At 40.1% G+C, this 26808-nt stretch overlaps 1 protein-coding gene across 1 annotated transcript in view; it reads right to left on the minus strand.

The window, feature by feature from the left end:
- Window positions 1-11185: 11185 nt before the first annotated feature.
- Window positions 11186-26808, minus strand: part of GMDS (GDP-mannose 4,6-dehydratase) — a 548809-nt gene continuing 533186 nt past the window's right edge. The window contains exons 10-11 of the mRNA XM_045005274.1: window positions 12330-12398; window positions 11186-11633 (exon numbers count right to left, since the gene is read on the minus strand). Coding sequence (XP_044861209.1) covers window positions 11571-11633; window positions 12330-12398 — 132 coding nt within the window. The 3' untranslated portion in view covers window positions 11186-11570. The remainder of the gene's footprint in view (window positions 11634-12329; window positions 12399-26808) is intronic.

The raw sequence follows: 26808 nt of genomic DNA on the forward strand, positions 1-26808 counted from the left end.
CACGTGGGCTGAGGAGCACAGCCACAAGTAGAGAGATCAGAGACATTTCATTCTTCACGCCTCACAGATAGTTGGACTTTGCCTGGCGTTCCTAGCAGCCCCCCCCCCCCCTTCGTTTAAACAGGAAAAAAACAAAAACAAAAACAAGAGCTGATGTTTCAGACGTTTATTCTGTGCTGCTTCTTTGGGCTGTGTGACCTGATTGTGCATTAGATGGTAGCAAATGAAAACATCTCAGTCAGTTATCGGGTATTTCCATTGATTTGTGTGTGCCCGCGCGCAGTTGTAATAAATACAAGGCGCTGGTGGTGTTGCTACAACGCTAAGGCAAATGGCTCTCCCTCATTTCGTTTAGGAAGGAAGAGGTGCATTTGCTAGCCACACACTTTTTGTAAAGCGCAGAAAATGAGGATGTAAATAATATTAGTGAGTGCTTAGAGTCTCCGTGGTAGACAGTGACTCAGAGCAAATTGGCAAAGGTTGCCTCCATAGACAGCTAGGTAATATAATTAGGTGCTCTCCTACTGTTGATCAGCTGTTCTGATACAACTTTCAACCTAACATTTAGAATAACGAAGGGAGGGAGGCAGGGAAGTAAACAGTTGCTTTTGGCCTGTGCTACGTTGCTGCTGGTAAAGGCTAAAAGGCTCGGAGACGATTGGGAGTCTTTGTTAGGAAAGTTTCTGGATTCTGGCAAATGTTGACAGAGGTTCTTCTTTGCAGTTTGCTGCGTTTCCCTCCTTGTAGGCAAACATCTTGCCTTTAGGACATAAACTTCCAGCAGTTCAGAGAGGGAGCCCAGCTCAGAACAAGCGATCACCCTTGACGTTCATTCAACCAATAATAGATTATTTCCCCCCCCCGTGAGAAATAGGAAAAGCAAACCATACATTCTTATTATACACGATAACCACCCAGTAGCGATCGGTCTGACACAAGCTCGAGTAGAGATGAGTATCAAACCCTGTAATGAATTTGCGAGGAACTGGATCCAATGAAGCAGATGAAAGATGCATCTATGAACCCCTTGCATCTGTGGTGTTATCCTTCAAACAGAGTGGGCCATATTCTGCACTGACATACATCCCGGGTATTTGCATTAACTACCTACTCAACACCACTGAAAATGGTTAGTTCAATGTTTGTGTCAGTATTTTTAAGTTAAAACTAAAATTGAAACCACTGTTAACTGCTTGCTTTTCTCTCGGGGAAAAATTGTTCTTGTTTTTTGACCCTAGATAATTTTGTATTTTAGCTGATTAAATATGATTATTTCCTAATCCATCAGTTAAACGAACCCAAAATTAATTTTAAATTCCATTAAATAGAAAGGGAAAATGCTCCTTTCCTAGATAATTTCCCTCTCTTATCTTTAAAAAAAAGTTTGTATATTTTTCTCACAGAGAAATGGCGTATTTAAATAATTTAAAAGCCTTGTTGCACATATTTACATTTATTTACCCACACATGCCAGATAAGAATAAAACTAAACTGGAGGGTATATCTTTGTTCAGGATGCAATATATTTGTTAACATTATCTCAAAGCTTTACTGAATACTCACGAAGTGCAGAAAAACCTTTCAAAGGAAGTTTGAGAATATTTTTTTCCATATGTGGACTTCAACGTCATAATCTTCGCGTGTTATTAGTAACCCTTGTGGTTTACATCTTATTCAAATCCTTTTTTAGTTCCAACAACAATCTCTCTTTTCTTTTGTTCTCTCTTCCCTTCCTCCCCCCCACCCCTCCAAAAAAATGCTAACGCGGAATTAAGCGAACATTCTGTTTATAGAAAGCCACCTCAAGACTTCAGTTATTTCGTGTGTTTCAAGTTACACGTTCTAACATGGGCCCATATTTTGTGGCTAATATTTTTAATGTAACCAGGTACTTAGCATTAGGATATAGGAAACAGTGTATTGTTCCGGATAACACCTGGACGCTAGTTATGCATTGAATAAGACAGCATATGTGTCATATGTAGGTGTGAGTGAGAGCGTGTTTATATGACTGTTAGAAATACTTGCTCCCATGGCAGTGTATTGAGTCGTAGCGTGCCCTCCAGGTTTATCCAGATTTCATTGATTTTTTTTTTAGAAGGAGGAACTTCTCATTTAAAATTTCCCCATTGTTTTAGTTGGTTCATTTTTGTTCTCTTTAAGGTTCATTCGTTACTGTTCAGTCCATTGCCCGGTTTTTAACTTCTTATTTTTAAGCCGAGTTCATTAATAAAATAAGTGGGCCAAATAAATGTTGCGATTCTTGGTAGGTGCTTGAAGCATATGTTTGTGTGTGTGTGAGTGACACAGAGATGGAACTAGGATATGGCTTTATCAGGGCGGGCGCGAGAAACCTGCTAACCAAGAGCTTAGCTTTGTATATATGAAAAGGCATAATGCGACCGCTCACCTTTTTCCTGGCTGGAGTAACAGATGTAGTGGAATAGGACCATTTTCTGTGCTGTCCCAGAATCTTCCTCCATCACTTATCTGTCGCTATTCCAAATAGCCTCTCTCTCTCTCTTGCCGCTTACACCAGCTGTCTGTGTGTTTGCAGAGGCTCGAGCTCAGGAGTGTTTTAATGCGCTGGCAAATACGCACGCAGGTAGCGTGGTGGTGGAATGAATTGTGTCCCTCCAGCTTTAATTCTGATCAGGCTCATAAAGCCATTCTCTTCTTTCCAAAGTCATAAACAAACGTCGCGTTAGGTCGCGATTGATGGTGTCTCGTGCCATAAAAGCCGGCCAGGCCAGGAAGGAATAAAATTAAATCAGAGCTGCGGCATCATTTTTCAGGGGGATGGAAAGACAGAAAGGGAGACGGAGGTCAAGGGAGAGGATGTCACCATTTCACAACACACCGGAGGAGGGAAGAGTTAATGAGCTATTGTTTTTATCAAGTGGAGTCTAATTTAATCAAACAATCGCTAGATGAGTGGGGGAGGGGTGGAAGACTAGGCCTGCGAGTTTTAAATCCCAGCTCTTTGGGTATTAGCACCTCTGAGCCCACTCTTACCCATCTTTACTCGGGTGGGTCCTTTATTCAGTGGGGGCTAAAAGGGTGAGGAACGTATTGTAAGAGCTTGCAACTCTCTAGTATAAGAAAGTCTGGCTGTGTTAAAAGTGTATTAATCGCATGTTCCTGGGGAAAATAAGTCTTAATGAGCCAAAGCGTGATGATTTGTGGGGTCAGAAAACTGGATGGGGGCTTATCAGGGATCGTGAAGAACAGTTCAGTGATTGATATAAAGGAGAAAAATCATGTTATAATTTGTTTTAAAATGGCCCACTGGACAAAACAAAACCCTACACAAATCATCATGTGAATGTTAAGATTTCTTGGCTTGCTGGTGGAGACACTGCTCCGTTTTTGTTTTCTTTAAAACAAAACAAAACCTCCACTCCCTCCCACCATTGCTTTCCTTTAGCTATTAACATAATTTTGGATGAGCTGTCCTGGTTTTAGCATGGGTGAGTTGTGCTAGGTCCGATTTTATATTTGCTTGATCCATTTGACAAAGGCTGTTTGAGCTGCTGGGCCGAGTTTTCGTTCAGTGTCATGCCGGTGTAAACGGAAAGCAGAATTCGGCGCAACCGATTAGAAATAAGGGGGGGGGGGCTAGTTGAGGGAGAGGTTTAAGGGTATATACTGCACAGCCCGTAGTGCAGGCGTCACCGAGTTCAGGACACTCAGTCTATGAAAAATCCGTAGAGGACGAACAAACGAGCTGACGGTCCATTTGTGGGTTGATTGGGGTCTTTTGTTTGTTTTGTTTTAAAGAAAGATTGAAACGACAAACGTTAGCAAAGCGATGAGTGTAAAATTGAAGAAAATGGACCAGACCCGCCTCACTGAAACAAAAAGCCGTGCACGAAGCATTCTTTCTTTTGTTACATTTATTTCCAGACATTCTGTTAGTTGCTAGGCGGAGACCTTCTGTTCTGTATTATATATATTATATATAATGTGTTTACTTGACTATTTCCTCTGACTGACTTGAAATTTGCTGGCATATTGAGCATATTATGGCAGACTGAGGGCAACTGGAATTCTAAACGCCTGCATAGCGTGCTCGGGTGAGTGCTTCCGCACCGATGCCCAGGCACATAAGTCCAGGCTCTGGGTATGTGTCTCCCACAGCTCCAGCCCAGCGTGTTGGGAGTGAGACACTGCCATTCCAACCCAGGGAGTCTCGTTCCAGTGCCTGCTTTATTAACTGTAACAATGACTACAACAATTAGTTTGTCTCCGCCAGAAAGGCGAGATCTCCAGCTCACTTTCCTCTGGACTGAAAGCGGGTTAACTATGTCCAACACACTTATTGCTGCTGAGACAAGACCCGCGTTCCCCTGTTCCGTGGGCGGCCCGCAGGCCTGTTTGAAGCTTCCTAGAGTTGCAGCTAGTCTGCAATGTTGCGGAGAAAGGGCCCGGGCACACGCTCAATGCGTAGCCCTGTCTCTGAACTCCTGCTCATCGCTGCGGGGTTCTCCTTGTGCAGCGGCCCTCTCTGGATTTTCCTACATCCTGACTAGTGTTTTTCCCGGAGAGTAGTGGGGAGAGCAGGAAGAAAATGGTGCGTGTTTACTCTCTGTCGTCTTCCCAAATCAGACATGTAGGAATCTTTATTTTGCAATTTGTCGTCTTTAGTTTTGTGCAAAAGAACAAATGCATGTTTCAGCCACTTCTGCCTGCAAAGGCCACAGCTTGTAGGTCGCCGGCTGGATGGGAATTGGGTGGTCGGCAATTTTTTTGCCCCCTAAATAAACACAGCTTGAATCGACTTGGGTGGGCAGAAGGGAACAATTTGTGAGCCAGGGAGCGAGCTCTGGGCAGGCAGTTGGCCCGAGACTTACCTGCTGGAGACTTTCACCTGACCTTTAGCTGTCAAGGGGCTGCTCAATATATTACCCTGAGTTCAGCTCAACTTTCTTTAGACTGATTTCAGCAACAAATTTAAAAAAAAAAGACAGAATCCCTTCCCCCTTTACCTCTGGGGAAAGAAAGCAGGAAAACCAACACATTTAGAGCCATTAACTCTGAAAATAGCTGCATTTCCTGGAGTATAAAAGAAATTCAAATTATTGCACTCATGATTGTGTCCAGGATATTATTACACGTATTATATATGAACATACAGGGCATATCACTAAAAATGCATGTCTGTAAAAACACAGGCATTCGATTTCAAACAAATACCAACGCAATCCCCCCACCTCCCCAGGCTTCTTGGAATTTATTTAGTTGCCAGAACATCTCTAAGACACAGTGTATTTTTAAAAAATAAATATTTGAAATAAGGAAAGAATGTTTTTTTCATAGCACGATAATGTAAAAATACTGATATCATCCAAAGCAGAAGATAATTGTTTAAATAATGTCGGTGCCTGCAAGATTGCCTAGTACTGAGGTTTTGATGTAAGTTCTGCTAGAGCTTTTTCTGAGTAGATGAAATAGGGCTGCAGCTGCAGGATAGTGGAGGGACATTCCCCCTCCCCCTTCTTCTGAATAGTGTTGTTAGTTTATGAAATGGAAACATTAGTAATATAGGACTGTAGTGCAGGATAACAGCCACCGGGATAGAAAAAAGCAAGCGCCCTATTATTTTTTAGTAAAGCACTGACCACAGTTTTCCTTGTAACATATAATTATTAAAATACTCGCCACCAACAATTCTAAAACATTGTCCCTATAATGGAAATGATATTTTTTTCAAATTTCAAAAATATACAACTTTCTCCCAAGGGCCACCTACCTCCCAAGTAACCAGTGGAGGGAAGTGACACTATTTTAATTAGAAAGCTTGCAAGCAGTAGGCTGCCTCTCCGTCCCCTCTAGCTTTCTTTCCTTCTCTCCACGCTCCCCCCCCTCAAATAATTGGGAGGTAGCTGTTGATGTTTTTCTTAGAGGACAAAACGTTGGAGCGTTGCCTGCTGTAATGATCCTTTCTGGGTTTGTTGTGTCTGGAGACAATGCTCCGCCAATGAAATGTCAGAGGTGAAGGGGGGTCACATGGAGGCAGTAAGCTCAGCCCTTCACCTAGCGGGCCAGTAGTTGTGATGCTGCCGAAGGGCTGTAGTAAACGTGCCGAGGGCCAGGGACTGTTGGAGATCTTTCCTTCACTGCCTTAAGCCTATGGCACCCAGAGGTGGGTGGTGGGGACTCGCCCGTTTTCTAGGCCCCGCAGACGCAGTGACAAGCCAAAAGGCTGAGCCAGAACCTGCTCCTGTCTCCACCAGAAAAGCGTCTTCTTTATTTTCACGGGAACACGACGAGGGGACTCCAGTCTCTAAGGTTGATTTTTTTTTTTAAATCTCACACTTTAAAAAATCGATCCGTCTCACCCTTCAGTCATGGCTGCCTTCAGCATCGTTTCTAATCACCTATTAGTTTCGCGGGGGGGTTGGGCGGCAGTTGTGTGTGTGTGCCCACCGGAGTATCACATATCCTTTAGCTGATAGGGTAAATCCTCTACAGAGCGAGCTCTCTGGGTTGCAACGCAGGGAAGAATTTATTTATTTTTTTAAAGGCAAGCTCAGCAGAACTCGGCTTTGGCTCCTCTAACCTTATAACACTAACTTTTTTTTCCCTGGACAACAGTACCAAGAAAAGGAATTTTGAGAGACGCTTGTGTGTTATGGTCACTGCTGGGCCCAGATTCTGACCTTACACACACAGCCGGCAATCAGAGATCAGGACTAGGCCTTTTCCAGAGATGAAAGGGGCTTGTGCTGAGCTCTCCTGCTTTATCAGATGCAAATGTTTACATGTCGCCAAAAAAGGTCCAGCTGGGCATTGTTATATTCTAATTTTCATCTCACAGTTAGGTCTTATTAGCTACTGTCTGTACCTTGGCTGTGGTAGGGATCGCCCCAAGAGTAACGCGCCCTGAAAGATTTTTTTTATAGTGATAAAGAGAAACTTTCGAAAGAGGGGAAGGAGAGGCGCTCAACGAGTGGAGAGGAGCAGCAGCAGCAGCAACTTTGAAACTGCACTTTAGTCCTTCTGCCCAGCGCAATACACAGAGCCTGTAGTGAGGCTCACTAATTAAGACACACGCATTTTCACGCGTGCAGCCAGGGGGTTGAGTTATTGCTGCAAGACTTCCACCCTCAGCCGCAGTCTCTTGCGCTGACAAGTTGTGAAGAGAGGAGCGGAGAATGGCCTAGAGATACACTAGCTGGTAATAACTCTTGTTTTTATGCACTAGACTTTAACAAGTACAACCGTAGACAACAGAACAAAGCGGCAGAGCCTTGTTCCAGCTAATGCTTTCATTACACTCTGATTTTCTTGCATTTCTGATCCAACCCCCCACGCCCCCAACCTACTATTAATGGGGGAGGGATGCCAGAGAGAGTGAGACTTTTCTGACCCGAAGAAAGTGTCATAAAGTATGTCACTTTTTTTTAATTGCAGCCCCCATATTTTTGTAATGATGCGCCCAAGTCAATTGGAAAACCTAGGAAGCCTTGAGATCCTATATTTTGGTGTAGTGTAGCAATATAGTAATTTGTGTCCACCGACATACTGTGACGAAGTTACAGTGAAGCGAGGAGCAGATGCCCTAAGCGTTTGACTGCACCTTGCCTCTGTATCTCGGAATTAGGCAACTGAACGCAATTTGTCCTTCTAGCGGTGAGATTTCGACCCACTTGCGGATCTTTTTAGAAACAGAGCGGCTGGTCCTATTTGAAGGTCAGGTCTTGCATCCCTTATTCAGGCAAACTCCCGTAGGCTCCACAGGGCATGGCCTTCTAGTGGGGAATACAGAATCGGGCCCGCACTGCAGCAGGAGTTCCCTTGTCACTGCTTATCGGTTTGCAAAGGACAGAGGCTGGGATGAAGGTTTGGGGTAGTTTCCGTTTCTAAACTCGGTTTGCTTTTTATTTCTGCTACTCGTGACCACCCAATCATTGAAGCCTTGGCTGAACACAGACTGCACGGGCAGGTTCATAAGTGTGATGAATTAACATCTGCAATGACCGTTGCCCTTTTTTAATTAAAGAGGATTTTTTTATTTTTTACAATTTATATGTACAACGCCAATGGGACAAAACCATGCAGCGATGTATACACACATTCTTACAGGGTAAAGTGTGTTTGTGTACATCGAATGTACAACATGTCAAACTCCTGTACAAAACTTCATTGTCTAATTGGCACCTGGATAATATCTTGCTATCTTAAATAGCTCTACAAAACGAGTGATTCAGTAATACAGTTTAGTGAGCAGTTGATTAGCAGGAGGACGATGCAGTAAATTACAATCACAGGTAATGCAGTCTCAAATTAACAACAGTTTGAACCCTTACAAAATTTAGAAGCCTGAGGCTACTTCTGAAATACAGATGTGGTTCTTCCTAAAAATAAAAAAGTAAATGATGGGAACACTTCGGTTTCTCGTGTTCCTCAATTTTACAATAATGACACTGTACAACAAGGGCATCCATCGTAGGACCAGCGTCCCAAAACTGTACAGGCTAAAAACTGGTTATAAAGATTTTACTGTCGAATGTGCCACTGTTCATGTTGCTGAAGAAAAAATAAGATGGGGGGTACGAGGGGGAGGGAAGGAGGAAAGAAAGCTTAGCAGCTTGTGCAAAATAGTCCAGTTCGTTTTTATAGGTATGTTAACCAATATTCAAACGCAGCGTTTATATTTATATGTATATCAAAACATACCAGAATTACAGATTTCTACCCCCCACCCAGTCAATTGTCCTTTGTGATACAAAAGCACCTTGTTACAACGAACGCTCCTTGTTTTCGTGCCTTTAATTATATGTGCCACCAACGAGCTGCAAAACGTTTAGTGATGTTGGGCAGAGCTCTTTAAAAGGGAAAAGTCGGCGGTGTAGTTCGTCAGAAAAGAGCTCGATCCTGGACTCCCTTCTCAGGCAAAACTCTCAGCGATCTCCATTCAGGACCGATCCCTTAGCTAGCAAGAGCCGCTGGAAATGAAGAGTTTTACATGTAATGTTTGCCCTATCCATGAAATACTCATGTCGTTTTCACCGGTGCAAGGCAATCTCTGTGCACATTCTGAAATGACACGGGGGAAAGTTACAGCTTCCCTAACGGGTAGGAAATCTCTTGGGATGCTCGCCTATTAGTTGGAATTACAATGCAAAACCAGGGGCTCTCGCCTAATATGTACTTCATCTTATTGGTGTGTGTTTTGTCTGTAATTGTGTGTGTTCAGAGGGACTCATGAAAAGGAGTATAGGTACACACAGCTCCATTCGTGTGCTAATTACACACGATAAAAATTAACCAGCCTGACATACACTAACAATTGTTTTAAAACAACGCTTAGCCATAGTTTGTAGAGAGACTAACTCACAGAGACTTGGAGTTTTAAATTTAAAAAATCCCAGATAGGAACAGTCATACCTGTTTCACAGCATTAGTCCCCGTACAAGGAAAATATATGAAAAATAATGGGGGGAGGGGAAGCATCCTCCGGGATAACTCGGGGGAGGGTTTAAGGCTCTGAAGGCAGTGAAACAGAGACCCACACGACATCACCAATATTTAGCAGCACACACAGAAAGGGACAAAAATACTTGCCCGACACTTTTTCTTTAACACATGCTAGTCCATCTTACCGGCTACTCTATTTTAAAAAAGCCATGTCAAACTCTAGGTGTATTAAATATCCGCTCCTTATTTCTGCCTGTGCCAGGGAAGCCTCGAGCAGACATTTCTACCACTCTGGGATTGTTTTAAATAGCCCAACGATGCTGGCTGTTTCAGAATGAAAGGGGGGTACTTTGCAAATGCAACAGTGTCCTGGCCTTTTAAACTGCAAAGAAAAGAGACCCCCTCGCTTTCAGAGCCTGGAGATGAAGTGCGCGCTATGCACCTGTATGGAGTAACGCAAGCCGATGGGATATGTGTGTGTGTATATATACATATCTATTGTGCTTAGACTCCGTCCTGCGGGGTCAGCCTTAAAGGAAGCATCTGTTTCCAATTAGCAGTCCCCCAGCTCTTGCTTGAGACGCACACTGTTCCCGGGCGAGGAGGTGCCCTTTGAGCACCCGCTCCGTTCAGAACAGCCCGGCCCCAAGTTTGCTCTGTATCACACTGAAACCACCTTCTCATGCAGCACACGCTTTTTCCATTACACCTCTGGCAACTGCCTGCCTTTCACACAGGCACACAAAGAGCCTTCTCTCTCCTGCAGCCCAGTTCCTTACCAACTGTGAAAAGCTCGATCAAGCCATCACACATACCCAGACATCATGAAACGGCTCTTGAATACATTCAGGAACGTTTCTGGGGCTAATACACACACTATCGTGTTCAAATATCGGTGCTGAAATCGCCTTGTGCCCCCACCTTTCCTTTTATAGGCTGAGACTCCCCCCGCTTCCCCTAATCCTTATAGGACAGTATTGAGTTTATTCAGATTTTTAAAACCACACACACGACAGCGAGAGAGAGGTAACATCAGCGTTACAATTATTTTGCCTGAGTGTTCTGTATTTGTCTAAAGGATCTAATTTTTATGTTTCTAAATTATGCTGCCTAAGACAGAAGCCCAGCTAATTTCCCAGGCATAAAGTTAAGAGAAGAGTTAATTGCTGGGTGGTAGATCTTCAACCAAAGGGAAATGTATGGGCTCCACGACCTCTGGATAACCTGGGTACCTTGGCACGAAATCTTTCAACAATATTTACTTACCTTGAAGTTGCTATTTTATTTAGTTTTTATTTCTTAAGGCATCTTTCGAGATGGTTGGAGCTCCTGGGTGAGCTCTAATTATAGTCAGCAGAAATGTGAATGGCTCAGTTCTGCAGGAATTGGATCTTAAAGGTGCTGGATAGAGAAGCTTATTGTATTTCTTCTGTCTCTCACACACAAACTGGCGTTTTCAAAAAAAAAGCTTTACAATCCCCCCTGACTAGTTTGAAAGATATTTGAGCAATTAGGAATTAATTCGTCATGGACTACAGTCAATTTCACTGTAAGTTACATCAGTTACCCAGACTTTAAAGCGTTCAAGCGGTGGAAATGGTACATTGAGGTGGAGGTAAGCAGCAGGAAATAAAAACAAGGAGTGGACAGAAAAGGAAGACTCGAGGAAAAGAACCGGAGGAATGTTAGTGGCAAAGGGTTTTTTTTGTTTTGATTTTCTTTCATTTTTAGCTGGAGAAAGCAATAATATGCACTTCAGGTCTTCTGTAGAAAGATGATTTTTAATATCAAAAGGAAATTAACTGGAAAGTTCACCGGTCAAATCCCAGCCAATATATCTCAGGTACATGATGCGGGGAAACAACCGTGGGGTTAAACTTCAAATTTAAGAAAGTTAAACAGGAGCAGTAGCAATGGTGTTTGAGATCTTCTCCTACATTTAATTTCCAGACCTTTAATTTGCAAGTATCTTTTACACAAGTACAAACAATACAATTAATTAAAAAGCCCCCCCCAACATTTTACACCGATCATGATTCTCCTCCAATCAATTATGTCCAGCTAAGATGCAGACGGCAGCCTCCAGCAACCGTCAGGGTGATTTTTCTAGGGGAGAGGAAAAGCTCATTTGGAGGCAAAGAACAGGCTCAGGCATTGGGGTTATTCTTCATGAGTTCCACATCAGCTTCCACCATCTCTTTCACCAACTCCTGCAAGAAGGAACAGCATGTGGTGGTTATTCTGGTCTTTTGGAAGACTGAAACACCTGGTTTTTTTAAAGTTTAATTGCCAATCCATTGTGTGAAACTCAAGGCACTAAAACCAAAACAAACCCCACCCCTCCGACCCCTCATTTTATGTATCATTTCAATTATTATTTTACTTTTAGGGAAAAGTTAACTTTGATGTTAAGGGCAGCAAACAGAAGTCCAGGAAAGCAAATCCCGGGGGGCTGTCAAATCCAGAGACAATTGAGCAGTAATTTTAAAAATACCACAATTTATGAGAAATACCCTCCTGAAGGATCCACTATTAAAATAGCAGTGACATGAAATTTAAATGCCTTATTAATAGAAACCTTGGTTTGTTTTATTTGTGTATTTCCATGCTTTAAGTTGAGTGCTGTGCTTCTTTTCTACAGTTTTATTCCACCAGGGCTTGGCTTTTAAAGCTGGGACTCTAATTAAAGCTAACCATTTTCCAAAATGTCCAGCACCACAATATTCAGTCCAAAGAATATTAAAGCATTCAATCCTTCAATAGGAGCAGCTGGATTTTTAAATAGCCTTCATGTAATCATTATTGAAACTGCAATTTCTCTTTTTGTTCACCAGTTAAGAGCTCCCCTCTTTCCACAAAGCTACACAAACACGGCAGGAATAAAACAGTCCAGTAAGAGAACTTACATCAAAAGTGACTCTGGGTTTCCAATTCAGTTTTTGTTCTGCTTTGGTACGATCTCCTTGAAGAAAATCCTGGGAAAAGGAAAAGAAAAACCATTGCATGACCTCTTTGTGTTCCTTGTTGCAGTGTGTAACGTTTGCCACTGCACTGCTTGCTCCTTATCTAAAGCATCTTGAGGCCCCCAGCAGCTTGTCTTTAAAAGACTGAAGCTAGACCAAAACCCTTCAGGCTAACGAAACCATTGGCCTGGCTCCCTTAACAGGTTGCAGTTGAGGTGGAAAGGTAAGGCAAGGGCCACACAAAACTGCTGACAGCTATTGTCTAGCACCACTTATATAAGAGGGTCTTCTGTCCACACGCATGTCCCTGTAAGTCCTTGGCTAGATCAGCATCTTTACAGGACACACTTAGACACGCTGACAAAAATCATTTATTTTTGATTGTGCAATTTCAGTTGAAGCTCAGATGCCTATAAATCACCAGGATGCACATTTAAGAAACCTAGCACAGGCTATTTAAAACCTAAGGAGTAATTCTTCTTTACATCAAACCCTATTGACTCTTTAATGGTGAACCCTTTACATTAAGTTGTCATGTGTCCCGATCATGCTACTAAGAGAGCTGTTTCAAATTATTGCATTTTTTCCCTTTTGGTTAAACAGAAGTAAATCACAAAGCAAACATGACAACTGAAATGTTCTCTCTAAAATAAAAAACATGTGATCATGGAAAGACAGTGCTGGATAACTGTTAGAACCCCTGTTACTGCATTGTTAATAGGGCAGTAATGGCATGTCCAGCAGATAACGTGGAGAGTGAAAGCTTTTGGCACACTATTTTTCACAAGAAGTAACTTGAACATGCATGTGGAAATAAAAGTAACTGGATATATAACAACTAGATATAGAGAAACTACCCTGAAATAGTATTACAGGAACCCAGACACTGTTAGTCAACCACATCTTTATGATCCAAGCCTATTTAAAGTGCCACAAACACACACATGCTGCATCTCTAATGAAACTGAAATATATTTGATTATTCATTATTTCTAGATTAAACATTAGTTATACACATATCCCCCTTTGCTTGAATTTATATACAGAGCTCACCTAAAACACAATTAAAAGCTTTCTGTATGTGAAAGGATAGCTGTATAATTCCATAGCAAATTGTCTTTCCCCTTGGGGGGGGGGAGGAATGTTTGGGATAAAGTCTGCCTTCATATTTGACTTCAGTGATGTAACACAGCAGTTTTGGTGTCTCTAAAACTGGAAAAATGTGGTTTTTTCCCCCCTCCTTCCTTCATCCTTTCTGACCAGTGGTGGAGCTAATGAGCATTTTGTGGCATCAACTCTCCAAAAGAAGTACTGCTGCACACACAATGTTCCAGATACCATCTTACTGCACGCCTGTGATCATGTTAACTTCCAAAAATTGCCTCGGCCTGTGCCAAACGTAGGAAATTCTTCTTCATAAGTGTGCTACATAAAACTAGAGTTCCCTTCCAGGAGCAGAGGAAAATCACCTCAGGTACTGTACTGCAGATGGGGATGTGGAACAAACAGGTCTGCTGAGAATGTTCCAGGCAGCATTTTTAATAATTCAGTCTGTATGCTAAAAATAATGTTGGCTTCCTCCAGAAAAGACTAAACAGCCAGATCAAAACAAAATAAAATGACAAGCAAAATCATTTTGTTTTCCTAAGTTATCCTAAACATTTCCTATTGCAATTCTATCAGGGCGTTTGGAAATTGCCGTAGACATTTGGGGCCAAATTCAGTAAAACCCTTCCCAATTTGAGTAATCAGATTATTTCTCTGAGTAAGGAATACCCAGGTGAGCATAGCATTGCAAAATCTGGCCCTGAAATAGGAAAGACTCTCATTGACTTTGATGGACTTTGAATCAGGTTCTAAATCCAAACGGAAGTATTTAATGCATGCCCTCTCTCTCATTTTACTTTAACATGCATTATATACCTCTAGAAGTAAGAAAAACCCTCTTAAAATACACGTTTATGTACAAAAAACAGTTTCCTTTCAATCAATACCAATGCAAGCTGTTTTAAACATTTAAACCATTAGCTAGTAATTTAGTATTTTTAATATAATCTAATTTTAAAAGTCTTAATGAAAAGGTGTATAATGAAACCAGAGTTTCATTTTTATAAACATTGTATAAAGTAATAATTTTACACCCACAATCTTTATTTCAAAAACAGATTCTTTCAAAACCCTGTCAAATCTAGGGTAATTTTTTTTTTTTATTCATTGTGGAAAAAGGTCAAGAGACAAGGGATGTCATTATCTCATTGCACAGCAAATAAGTTTACAGGAAAACTATATATATGCTGCTTTAAAAGGTTTGGGAGCAGTCTTTAAACTTTCTAACAAACATGTTCTCCTTTACAACCATTCATCCCCAAAATGTGTTTTTCAATTCAAACCCTCCATTCAAAAACGTAAGTGCTCAATTGTTGATAAGCAAAAAATAAGATTTGTTTTTCAGATCAATAAAAGTTCTAAAGTTGCAGTGATTACAGCTGTATGGTGTATATAAGATAACACAGAAGCTAGTATATGAAATCAACTTAAGAATGTAAGATAAAAAACAAGAGAGAAACCTTTAAAAAGTTCACATACTTTAACAATAAAATAGTAAAAGTATTACGGTGCTTAGTTTGTAAAAAGATTTACTACATATGATGATACAATTTTCCCCATCTGATACAGGTTAAAACATTTTAAATGACTTTCCTAAATAAGTTTATATACTTTCTTGAAACCCTATTTTACAATAAGATTTAGTTACAAATAGCATTATATAACCAGAATTTCTTCCTATGGATGTTTTAAGCTGTTCAGCTATAGAAGTTAGTAGATAGAAGAGAACATGGATACGAAAAACAATATTATAGTTTAAACCAATCATCATAACATTACACCTACATTCAAGGATTGAATGCATTGTTACTGAAACCATGAAACACAGAATGGAAATGTTCTTCACGATGACTGGAAAAAGCTATTACTGATTAAAGGATTGTATTGCAGTCATGTTTCCTGTATTTTTCTACAAGTAGCTCATAATATGAAAACAATAAAGTAATTACAATTCAATAAGAATATTTGAAAAAACTCTTGGAACTGAATCACTGCTTGTTTATGTAATTAAAGTCTTTCATTGAAACTAGAGCTGCACCTATTTAACTTTCAAATTTAGTCCTTCTAAAGCCCTACTTTACCACTCCAGGGGCTTACAGCATTTCAGTCCCAGGGCCTTTCTTTCTGGAGGCACAACCAGACCAAAAAAGTTTATGACGGAAGAGGATGAGGTGAGGCCCACGAGGAAAAATGGATCTTTGTGGTTCTTGAAAGACAGCTGCTGCTGAATACAGACCAGCCAATATTCCTGTTTCTTATAGCATAGTAATATTTCTGCAAGATTTTTTGTATCGTGTTTTACGCACACAATGTATAAAAAGAAAGTTCCTTGATTTCATGTAGAATTCAAGGGAATAGATAGGCAACTAAGAGGTTTGGTTTTGTTTTTACCAAAGCTCAAAATGGTCATTGTTTTGTGTTATTTTACAGTACTTGGACTTTGCAAATAAAACAGTGAAGTGTTTACGTATCCATTTTAGGGGGAAGTGCCATCAGACTCTTATTTTCCATGAAAAAGAAAATGAAGCATATAAATGGCAAGTTTTACATGTGAGTTACAACTTGTTCTTGAATATGGAAAGCTGAGCATTCAGTGAAGTAGCTAAAGGGGGAAAACGGCAACAGCCAAATTGTCTGTTGCCATTTAACACTATTGTAAAAATCTCTGACAGATTTAACTTCACTTAGCTGTGATAGGATCTTCTCTCTAGGCCAGGGAAAAGAATGAGTCTGATATGATCTTTTCTGTTTGTCTAGCCCTCTCCCCCTCTGTTTATAATTATAGCTTAAAGCTTAAATGTGCAAAACAACAACAACAACAAAACCCCACAACCCCCCAAAACCACCTCTAAATTTTATTAAACCTGATTTTATGGAGATTCGGTTTTATAGTCCAAACCAAGCTCAAACAAACAAACAAAAAGGTGCACACACGAGTACAGAGAAACTTGCTGTGTAGTGTGGGCTGGCATTTTTTAAGAAGAGTTCTAAAACCCAGATTAAAAAAATATAAAATATTTTTGTGTAAATATCACATTTCCTGAGCCCTGGTTCTGAGTGTCATCACTACTTTTATTTTGACTCATTAGGTGAATGATCTGGTTTCACTGTGCAATTTATTACTGTGTAAATCAATTAAATTTAACTGAAAATTTGAAAAGCCTGAAGACAACATGAGGGGGGGAAGTGTACAGATTGCTTAAAAGTACTGTAAGTGGATCTAATCACATTTAGATTAATTCATTTAACTCAACATTTAGGGTCAGATTCTGCCCCCAGTTACACCAGTGTAAATCCAGAACAAAACGAATTAGGTTATGGGTGCTATAAAACACCTATGGTGAAATACTGACCCCACGGAAGTCAATGACAAAACTCCCATTGACTTCAATGAGGATAGGATTTCATCCCTAAAATAGACAGTTGACCTGAATTGTAATAGTTCTGCAGTCGGAAAGTTGTGGTGGTCACATTCACAAGATGATGCAAAAGGTTTTTCTGGAAGGTGACTTCTTATGTCACAGATCTCTTATAAACTGATAAAGGGGTTAGATGAAGCTCTGAGAAGTCACTAAACTAAGTGTCTGTTCCTGCAATTCTTTGCCTGAGAAAGGTTGTCAGAATTGGGCTTCTAGGTTACAATGTTTTCAAGAATGTAGTAATTTGAATGCTCATTTTTCTCCTCTATCCGATGTATTTCCTTCTTGAGGCAGCCCTCTCATCTTTGACTCATGCCATGAAAAAATCAACCATTTAAGTAGTCTGTAATATTGTATAATTTCTCCATTTCTTTAATTTTTGGGGCATATGCTGAGACCATCTGATCTTCCCCATATGTATTTTATTACACAGAATATCCTTCTCTCTTCAGGTACTTTTTGGAGCAGTTTTCAAATGTAGTTTTAATAAGAGATCATGTAACACAGCTCATTGACAGGTCAGCCCAATAGCATGTTTGGGTGTCTGCTACACTTCACTGTTAAAACATAGCAGACTTTGTTAAATCATTTCCTGAAATCGGTTAGTTAGGGAGGAGATTGATCAATCAGACAACCCATGATACTCAAGATGTATGCATCGCTAACTGCAGCAACTGCGTAATTCAATTGCTGTCGCCCTTATCTTCTATTCCCCTAACACTCTCATTACTTGTCACCAGGCTGTGTTATACTGTGTGCCTTAACTACGGCCCTGTTCCTGCAAAGACTTAGGTGCGTGAACGGTCCCATTGACTTAAATGGAAATATTCACTGTGTAAAGTTAATCACGTGTGTAAATCTGCAGGATTGGAGCCAAAGAGCCTCAAAACACACATTACTGAGCTCAAACGAAGAAGTACATGGAGCTAGTCATAATAGTCTGGTAGTAGGTGCTTGCAGGATTGAGCCCTTATACTCTGAGATTTTCAAGGCAGGGGACGTTGTCTTAATTTGTCTGTAAAGTGCCATACAAACTATAAATATATAATAAAACGATGGACTCCTGTAAGCACTGTAAAGAAGAAGGGAGTGTTAAGATGAAGTGTGTCAATAAGGAAAGCCCCAAATCTACACACAAACAGAGAAAACATCTTGAGGAATTTAAGAAGGGCAGTTATGGAGTGGCATTCCGTTTTCATTTTCCACACTGTTCTTAGAAAAGCAAAGTTGTGGAACAGTTAACATATCAAGGGAATAAAAGAATGCCAGTGAATTTAGTTCCCTATCTAAATTTGTTTTAAGGTGGCATGAGCAGGCTAATTTTCACTCTCATGTCAGTGATTTCTCTCCCCCGAAATATAAGTACTTTTCACAAAGAGCCCCAGAGAAAGACAAGGGCAAATGCCTATATGGTGGAAACCCTCTAAATGAACTTGGATATTGTGAAACTCCATTGGCAATATAAATCCTGACCTTTTTCCTAAGTGTATTTTAATATGCAAAAATTGTTTGCTTAGGAAACTTCACATATAATCCAAACATTTCTGTGGAATAGAACGACTTCAGCATGGGGCTGATTTTGAGAGGTGCTGAGCACTTGCACTTGTGATTGACTTCAGTGGGCTACGGGTGCTCAGTACCTTCAGGATAAGGCCCAATCAAAGGGTTCCATTGTAGGTGCTAATATCAACAAAACATAAATCAAATGAGATCAGCCTTTCCTCTACCACAAACCAGACACATTACAGCAGTGTCTTTAATTGATCTGTTTGATAATCTTCAATTTGATCAGTCTCCAAAGAGGCAGGCATGAGAACTCACAGCAGTAATAAACAGAAGGGTGATAATTAGTCATAAATATTCTCTCTCCTCTCTTTCCCTCACCCCGCCCCCACTTTCCCACTTTATTGCTACGTATCAGCACAAATTGAAGCTGAAGCCAGACCTCTCTTTTAATGACAGGGGGTGATAAGAGACGCGAAGAAAACAGCAAACTGTCTGGTCTGCTCAGGAAGTTGGGAATCAATGGCATTGTCCATCAGGGAGGCCAACAGAATGCCGTCAGTGCTAAAACAATGCTTCAGCTCAACTTCAGGGAAATTGAGTCAGTCAGCACTGGCTCTGACAAGCACACTGACATTGAAGATAAAATGGCAAATGGAGCAAAACAGAGGGAGCTGGCCCTCTGCGTGGTATGCTTCTCGTCGCCAGAGCGTTATCACTTTGATGGAGGCAGTGCACAAGTTAATCAACACAAGAGCATAATGCATGTGTACCTCTTAGGAGTGCATATGCAGACATTAGGTTACTACAGTTATTATCTTTGTGCAAAAGTCAACTGAGTTACATGCCTAATATGGTCAAGTTTTAGTCAGTCTTTTAATTTGCCAGATGAAGCCTGAGAAAATGTCTTGGCAAAAATTATTCTTTGGTCCAGATAAAATTCCTCCTGAGTTTGCGCCTGATGAGAAGACCACTGACTTTAAAGGGCTTTGGATCAGGCCTTCAGTTGCTCAACACAAGTGTTCTTTACGGTAGATTTTTACAGGCCAGCTACTGTTACAGTGTAACCAGTTTGAGCCCAGATACTCCTCAGGAACATGAGATTCATGTTTACATATGTCACTGTCCATACATGTGGAATAGTCTCACAAGGAGAGTGCAGGAAGCCCCACAACTCAGGCTTTTGAAAACTAGACTGGACACTAGAGATGGAATTCTGGCCCTACTGAAGGCAATGGCAAAACTATAATTGACATCAATGGGGCCAGGATTTCACCCTAGAAATGTACCGTAGGTCACAATCCTGCATTTGCAGGGAGATAAACTGGATGAGCCAACTCCGGCTTCTATGATTCTAGAAACACAATGATAATCCCAATTTGGGACACTGCAGACACCAATGAAGGCTTCCACTTAATGAGATCTTCTGAAGTATAACAGGTGCCTATGATAAGAACGGTGAGAATTCCAGGGAAGATGAATTAGATTAAATCAACTACACTTGCGCATACCATTTATTATATAAATCCTGAGTATGGTGAAAAAAAGAAACTTAAAACATGGGACAATATACTATTTTGTGTGTGTACGTGCATATATTCAAATTTAAAACACACACACACTGTTTAAATGAGTGGCCACATTGCAGCTGAAGACTGAAATCTTAATTACAATGCATTGATTTTGCTGCCCCCCACTGCAACACAGAAAACTTATTCAAGCAGGCTTTGTCTATATTAAAAAGTTGTGCTGCTTTAGTTACACTGGTATAGTTAAAGTGATACAACCCCCCTGGTGTGGATGCAGTTATAGTGGTATAAAGGTACTTTATACTGGTGTAGCTATTCCCGTATGGAAGGGGAATAATTACAAATCACCTTTATACCACCTTTATACGCCTAACTGAAATAGTTACACAGTACCAGTAAAACTCCTAATGGTAGACCAGACCTTAAAGATGCACATGTAAATACACATTCTTTCCCTCTGATATTGTGTATCCAGCCAGCCAGGCCCACACATGTGCACAGAGCTAAAAACCTTTGGGTTAACTTGCAAAAAAAAATCTAAGTAAATAACTTGAAACCACATTTTATTACAAACAAAACTGAGTTGTTCAAATCTTCTAGAGAAATGAGTGAGCTTTACTAATAGTGGGATCCTCTTAGAAGGCAGTACAGGAGGCAAAATGAGAAGGCAAAATTGTGGCATCATAGAAGGATACCATTCTAGCTATTAGCCCATCTTTTCATTAGGAAATCAATTTTTTTGTTTGTTAATTACTGAACTGTATTATGTTGTATCTTGTGTTCCATTATGCCCTGATCTTTTGAAAACTCTTGTGGAAGTGAATGGGACTTTTGCCTGAGTAAGGAATGAAGAATTGGGTAATCACATTCTGATCCTACAAGCACTTGTTACCAGGCAGAGAGCTTATTATTGCAAGTGAGAGGCTCTTTAAATGTAATTGCCATAGATAATTTTTAATTACATCTGAAGATTATTTTCCTCATGATTTCCCCTTCCTGTCATGCTTTTCATGTTTTTTTTAACTATATTGTTAAAGTTGTTTCAAGAGGATTAATTATGTAGTAAGAAATGTGAATGAAGGCAGTGGAATCAGGTATTCAAAGCTTATGTGGCAAGCTGCTGACCCACGCTTAAAAACTTTTGATATGTTCACTGATCTGCTCAGCAGGGTGAAAATGAAAACTGGCCTCCTGCTATGTTGCTAAATTTTAACTCTGCCACAGAAATACAGTGCATCACTTTTAAAAACTATTTATTCATTTAAGAAGTGTTAATAGTTTGCCAATCATTGCTACGTAAGTATCAGAAATGAAAATGATAATCACAACAGTGAGGTTTTTTTTTTTTTTTTGGTCAACCTATTTACTATTGTGGGCCATATCCAATACTACCTTTATGGCCCTGAGGATGTCACATGGGCCACAGTTGTGTGTTGATTGGGCTGCAAGTGGCCCACGAGCCGCAGGTTGAGAACCACTGGTTTAGAGAAATGTTATAAAGTAATAGAATAATCAAGTCTCTATTTAACAGGGTGTTACCATATTACAGAGTGAACCTCTTTACAACATCCAAGCCATGTGATTTCTGGGGATTTCATTAATTTGAGTGAAACTACCGTCTCTACTCATATTTAGCAAACCAGGCATTTCTATAAAAAAAATTTAAAAAATTGGACAGGTGTGCCCCCACCTCACCCCCATCCCCAAGGTCGATGCACAGTGTTAGATATTTGAATTTTGATTAAATGGTAACCAAAGTATCTATCTGTCCTCTGTCTATTTTGCTGAGTACATTATTGATGTGTTAATTTTTCCATAACAACCTCCTATATTTTTGGGAACCATTTCTCTAGTTCTGGGCTATTTTTCTTATTCCAATTACAGATTATCAGTAGGCTAGCGGCTGCTAACACATGAAAGATTAACTCTTCATTTCTTTGAGCATGACCATTTCTGCTAAGAAATCTCAGGAGATTATTTTGATACAAAACTAGGGATAAAGCATTTCACTAAAAAACAACCTCCCTCCCCTCCAAAATGGATAATGAAATCTGAGTTTCATTTTGTCTTTGGACATGTCACCTCCAATATTTCCCTTTATAGACTCTCACGTATATCATGACTGCTTGACAAAAAACCCCAAACTAATATATTTTAATTCTATAATAGGGATGTCTAAAGGTACATTCCTATCATTGTTCTACCATCACTACTTTGTTATGATGTAAAAGTAATATCTGATGAAGGAGAATATAATTAACTTTTTATTAAACAAAAACCTGATTTTTTAAAAAATGAAAAGTTTTTTCCCCCCACAAAAATTTGAGTTTAATCAAAAAGCCATTTTCGGTCTTAAAAACATTTTGATGGAAACATTTCAACAGCTGTGACCATCATATATTATTTCCCTTTCTTGGATATATGTTTAGCTAATAACCTCAAACCGTTAAAGGCTAAGTTGTGACTTGGACTATAGGCCTGGACAGAAAAGTAAAAACCCCTTTTACACTGCTACCTTGGCTATTCGGACCTTGCATTCACTTACTTTCTACCCAGGAGCAGGTGGGCAGGAAGCAGGAGGAGAGGGAAGAGGTGGGGAATGAATGGATTCTTGTCTCCACCCACTCATGTGGAGTCAGCATGAGAGAGGGGTTAATAATTTGCTGCTGTTACAGGCCAATATATATCCCAGAGTCACAATTCGTTTCCTAGCACAAAACAACTACTGGTATATGCTGCCCCTTGTTATTGGTTGTGTCCTAGAGACACAATCTAGCTCTAAATGTCTTCATTACCAGTCATACTTGATTCATTGTCTATAAGCACTTTTTCTACCTCCATCTCAATCAATCAATGACAATTGTCAGAAGCAGATATCAATAGAGGATAACTGGAGATAATGTAGGATTTTAATGTTTAAAAGTTCAAGAGTTATGTTTACCTTACATGCCTAACAGCCACAAAAATTACTTGTATTTAAAGAGAGCCATTTAAATGTGCAAAGAGTAAAACAACAGGGGGTGGGTGGGTGGGGGGAGCGGAAGGGGGTGCTATGGGCCCTCCATGAAGCTGGCACATAGGTCGCTTTATTTCCCCTCAAACATTTCTCATTACAAAACAAATGATCCATGAAAGGGTTAAAGTAAAACACGGTAGGATAATTTTACATTCTGAGCATGTCCTGAATGTATTCTTCAGCATGCTCGATAGAGAAGGAAATCCAAGCAGTGGCCTTTCACATGACATCATAAAAGCCTAATTTATCACCAGCCACCAAACATCTAGAAAATCATAACATCCTTTCAGGAAAACCATGTGCAAAATAATCAGATTTACTTTGATGAAAGCTTTAGAATACAAGTCCAAGTAGGAAGCTACAAATAGTAACCCTTTGCAGGTACTTACCATAGCTAACACCTCAGACTCATGTTTTGCCCAATAGGAGGCTGCCGCATTTCCTGCTCATAAATAAGTTTATTTTTATATTGTATAGGTATGCCACCAAATCAGACGGTTGAAGACAAAGGGTCAGATCCTGGCCAACGTGAAGTCTGCTGTGCACCACTCTGGTGATAGAAAGCAGCTTTAAGAGTGGCCTAAGTGGCCAACTGAGGACCCCCTTTGCATAGGAAGATCCCTCCAGCAGTTCAGAGGGGATTTTAGATGGTCTTATGCTCCCCTCACCCTCAAAGTCCTGGTGCAGGTGCCTCAGGGTTGTAGTCTGAGCACAGCTTTCATGATCCTCAGCTACTGGAATGGCCATTGGGGGTGGACATTTGGTATAAAGACACCATTGCCTCCCTCCCCTTTTGGTTTCTGAGCTGAGCATGCTCAAATAGCCCCAGGAGCTGGGCTCACAATCTAATCCATCAAAAAAGGCTCACTTATACGTTACATGGCCTGATTTTCAGCACCAAGCACCTGCAGCTTGTTGAGTTCAGTAGGAGTTGTGGGTGCTCAACACCTCTGAAAATCAGGCCGCAGAGTCACATCAGGCTATAGATGGAACACAAGGGAATATCTCCAAGTTAGTTGTGGATCATCCTCAAGGTTGGTTGAAGTGTTCTACCAACATCATTTGTTAAATGCAATCACAAAAATTAAAATCCTAATCTGGGCACAAGGAAGCCCTCCACCCACCATTACTTACACACTGCATGCAAGCTGTACATTTCATCCGAGGATCCAAAAATACTTTACAAAGATGAGAGAGAGGTCTGTCTGTCTGTCTATCCACGACTCAAGGCATTCTGTGTATTCTAAATGGGTGATTTTTCTGGCCCAGTGAAAATACACATGGATTTATCATAATGTTATTCTAAATCTCCAATTAACATTAATTCAAGAAGTAAAACATGACTGAAAAATCAAATAATCTTGCATTTACAAAATAAATCAAATGAGTGAATTTCTTTGATTTAAAAATTAGATATTCTAGAACATAATATATGACCATGCACATATTTTAAGTGAACAACATATTTAAAACTCTCATTGTCTTTTGAGCGAACTGGCCAGCATTTATGTAATGTTCTTGGATTGCAACAATAAATTCAGCTCACTGAGCAAAGTGCCTTAGAATCTGGCCTTAGAACTCTTACTGGTCAATGCCCAAGTCTTGCTGATGTGATGTGAAAAAACAAACTTAGTTATTGTTTTGTGTTTTCAGAGATTGGTAATAAAAGCAAATTCTTATGTTACTAGTCAACTTTTGAGAATGAAAATAGGAATACTATGCACAAAGGATGCTGGATCCAGGGAAGGTCTCTAAGCAGGAAAGGTTGAGGAAAATTTTCAGAATGCTTCCCTCCCCCCCTCTCTTTTAAAAGGAAAAAACAAAGACAAAAACACAACAAACCACCATCTAACCACAAATTCAATAAAGCTAATAAAATTATCTTTCTATAAAATAAGACAAACATTTCCTCCTTTGTTTCTTCCATCTTCTCCTTTTTCTCTTCCTTTTATGCGGCTTCTTCATTTTCACGCATTCTTTCTTCAGTCATTTTTCAGTGTCTGTACTTTCCCACAGACTACTTGGGCCAAATTAAGCATGGGGTAAGAGGTTTCATTCTCCACAGACTTCTGGGGAGTCGCACTTGCTTACATCAAGTCTGAATTTGGCTCATTTTCTCTTTTTTTTTCACTTCTAGGAAATGTTTTAGGTTTTCCCCCCTTGTTAAACCTAGTTCCTCTCTTTTTCTAGCCATTTTTTCTTTTCTCATTTGATGTTTCTCTCCCTTTCTCTCTAACTCAATCTCTCTCACATTTCTCCGTTTAGCACTATTTCCTTCCCACATTTCCCATACCTTAGGTTCCCTCCATTTTTCTTCCTCATGCTCTCCAGTCACCTCGTAGTGAGATGCCCCTACCGGTCCTTTCTCCTCTTTTCTTCGACACTGATTTTGCATGCTTCATTCTCATGTTATTTTTCTCCATAGGTATTTTCTATCTCCAACTTCTTCTGCTCTGGTCTTCTCTCACTATTCCCCCAACCTCATTTCTGTTTAACTTGTCCTCCCAGGGACTTTTCTGGGTCAATGATATGAAGAAACTGCAAAGCAAATCTCATCAGCCTCTGAATTTTGATTAATATGTTGCAGAGGGTGAGAGAGAAATTGCAATGCCATCCACACAATGCAGATGAGCTGATAGGGCTAAAACTACTGTAGCATCTGGAAGCAAATGAAAAAAAGCACACAAGATTCACTGAAGTCTAAGGTGCATCTTCTCACCTAGAGTAACAAAAGCAGACATATACCACTATTACTGTTCACAGAAGTTGCCTAGGAGTGAGGCTTCCATAAATTTGGCAATGCACTCACCATATATACATTAAACATATGCATAATATGCACCACTCCTTTTCACAGCATTGCCAAATGAAAAGAGCGCTGCTTTAAATCTGTTCTTTCTATGACCTTCTTAGTCATAAGCTTCTTAGCTTAACTACCTTCAATTAAATCAAGAAAGGACTTTTTGATCTGCTACCAAAAAAATCTTGATTATTTCACTCTGTAGCAGTTGTATATGAAAAGGCATTACAGAAAGGGGAAAGGTTTCAGAGTAGCAGCCATATTAGTCTGTCATCTGCAAAAAAACCAGGAGTACTTGTGACACCTTAGAGACTAACAAATTTATTTGAGCATAAGCTTTTGTCAGCTACAGCTCACTTCATCGGATGCATGTAGTGGGGAAAAAAGGGAAAGTTAACATTGTCTAGTGATCCTTCCTTAATTACCAAACCTCTTTTAAGTCCAAGAAAAAAAGAAGCCCAGAGCAATTTTCTGTGGAGCTTCATATGCAGCAGTGGGCACTGGGTTGGAATCTCCCTAAGCCATCACCTGTGTGATATTTGAAATGCAAGATGCATCCACTACTTACTTATCCTGTGATTAAACTGTCCCTTAGACATTCAAACAGTAACCTATTGCCAAGTTTCAAGCTGAATTGTTCTTCAACCAGGCTATAGATGGCCTCATCCTCCCCTGATAGTCAACTGTCCCCCACATTCTTTTAATTTTCATTTACATGGTGGTAGCACATAGAGGGCAGGCAGAGGTTCCATTGTACATTCCCAACACACACAATAAATGACAGTCCCTACTTCAAAAAGCTGTGAATCAAATGTACTCCTGAAAAATGCAAGCAGAATACTTCTAAATCTCATACCTTCTCTCCTGGGTAGGTCACTTATAATTCCTACCATTTAGCTTATTTGATTTTATCTATTTCTAAAGTCAGGGGGCAATATTACCCAACACAGAAAACAATGAATGACAGAATTGTCATGTATCTGTGGAGAAACTAAAAAGCAGCTGAAGTAATGGGCTAGATAAATATCTTGGTAGTTTTATTCTGCTA

Source organism: Mauremys mutica, chromosome 2, assembly GCF_020497125.1.
Source record: "Mauremys mutica isolate MM-2020 ecotype Southern chromosome 2, ASM2049712v1, whole genome shotgun sequence".
Classification (NCBI taxonomy): Eukaryota; Metazoa; Chordata; order Testudines; family Geoemydidae; genus Mauremys; species Mauremys mutica.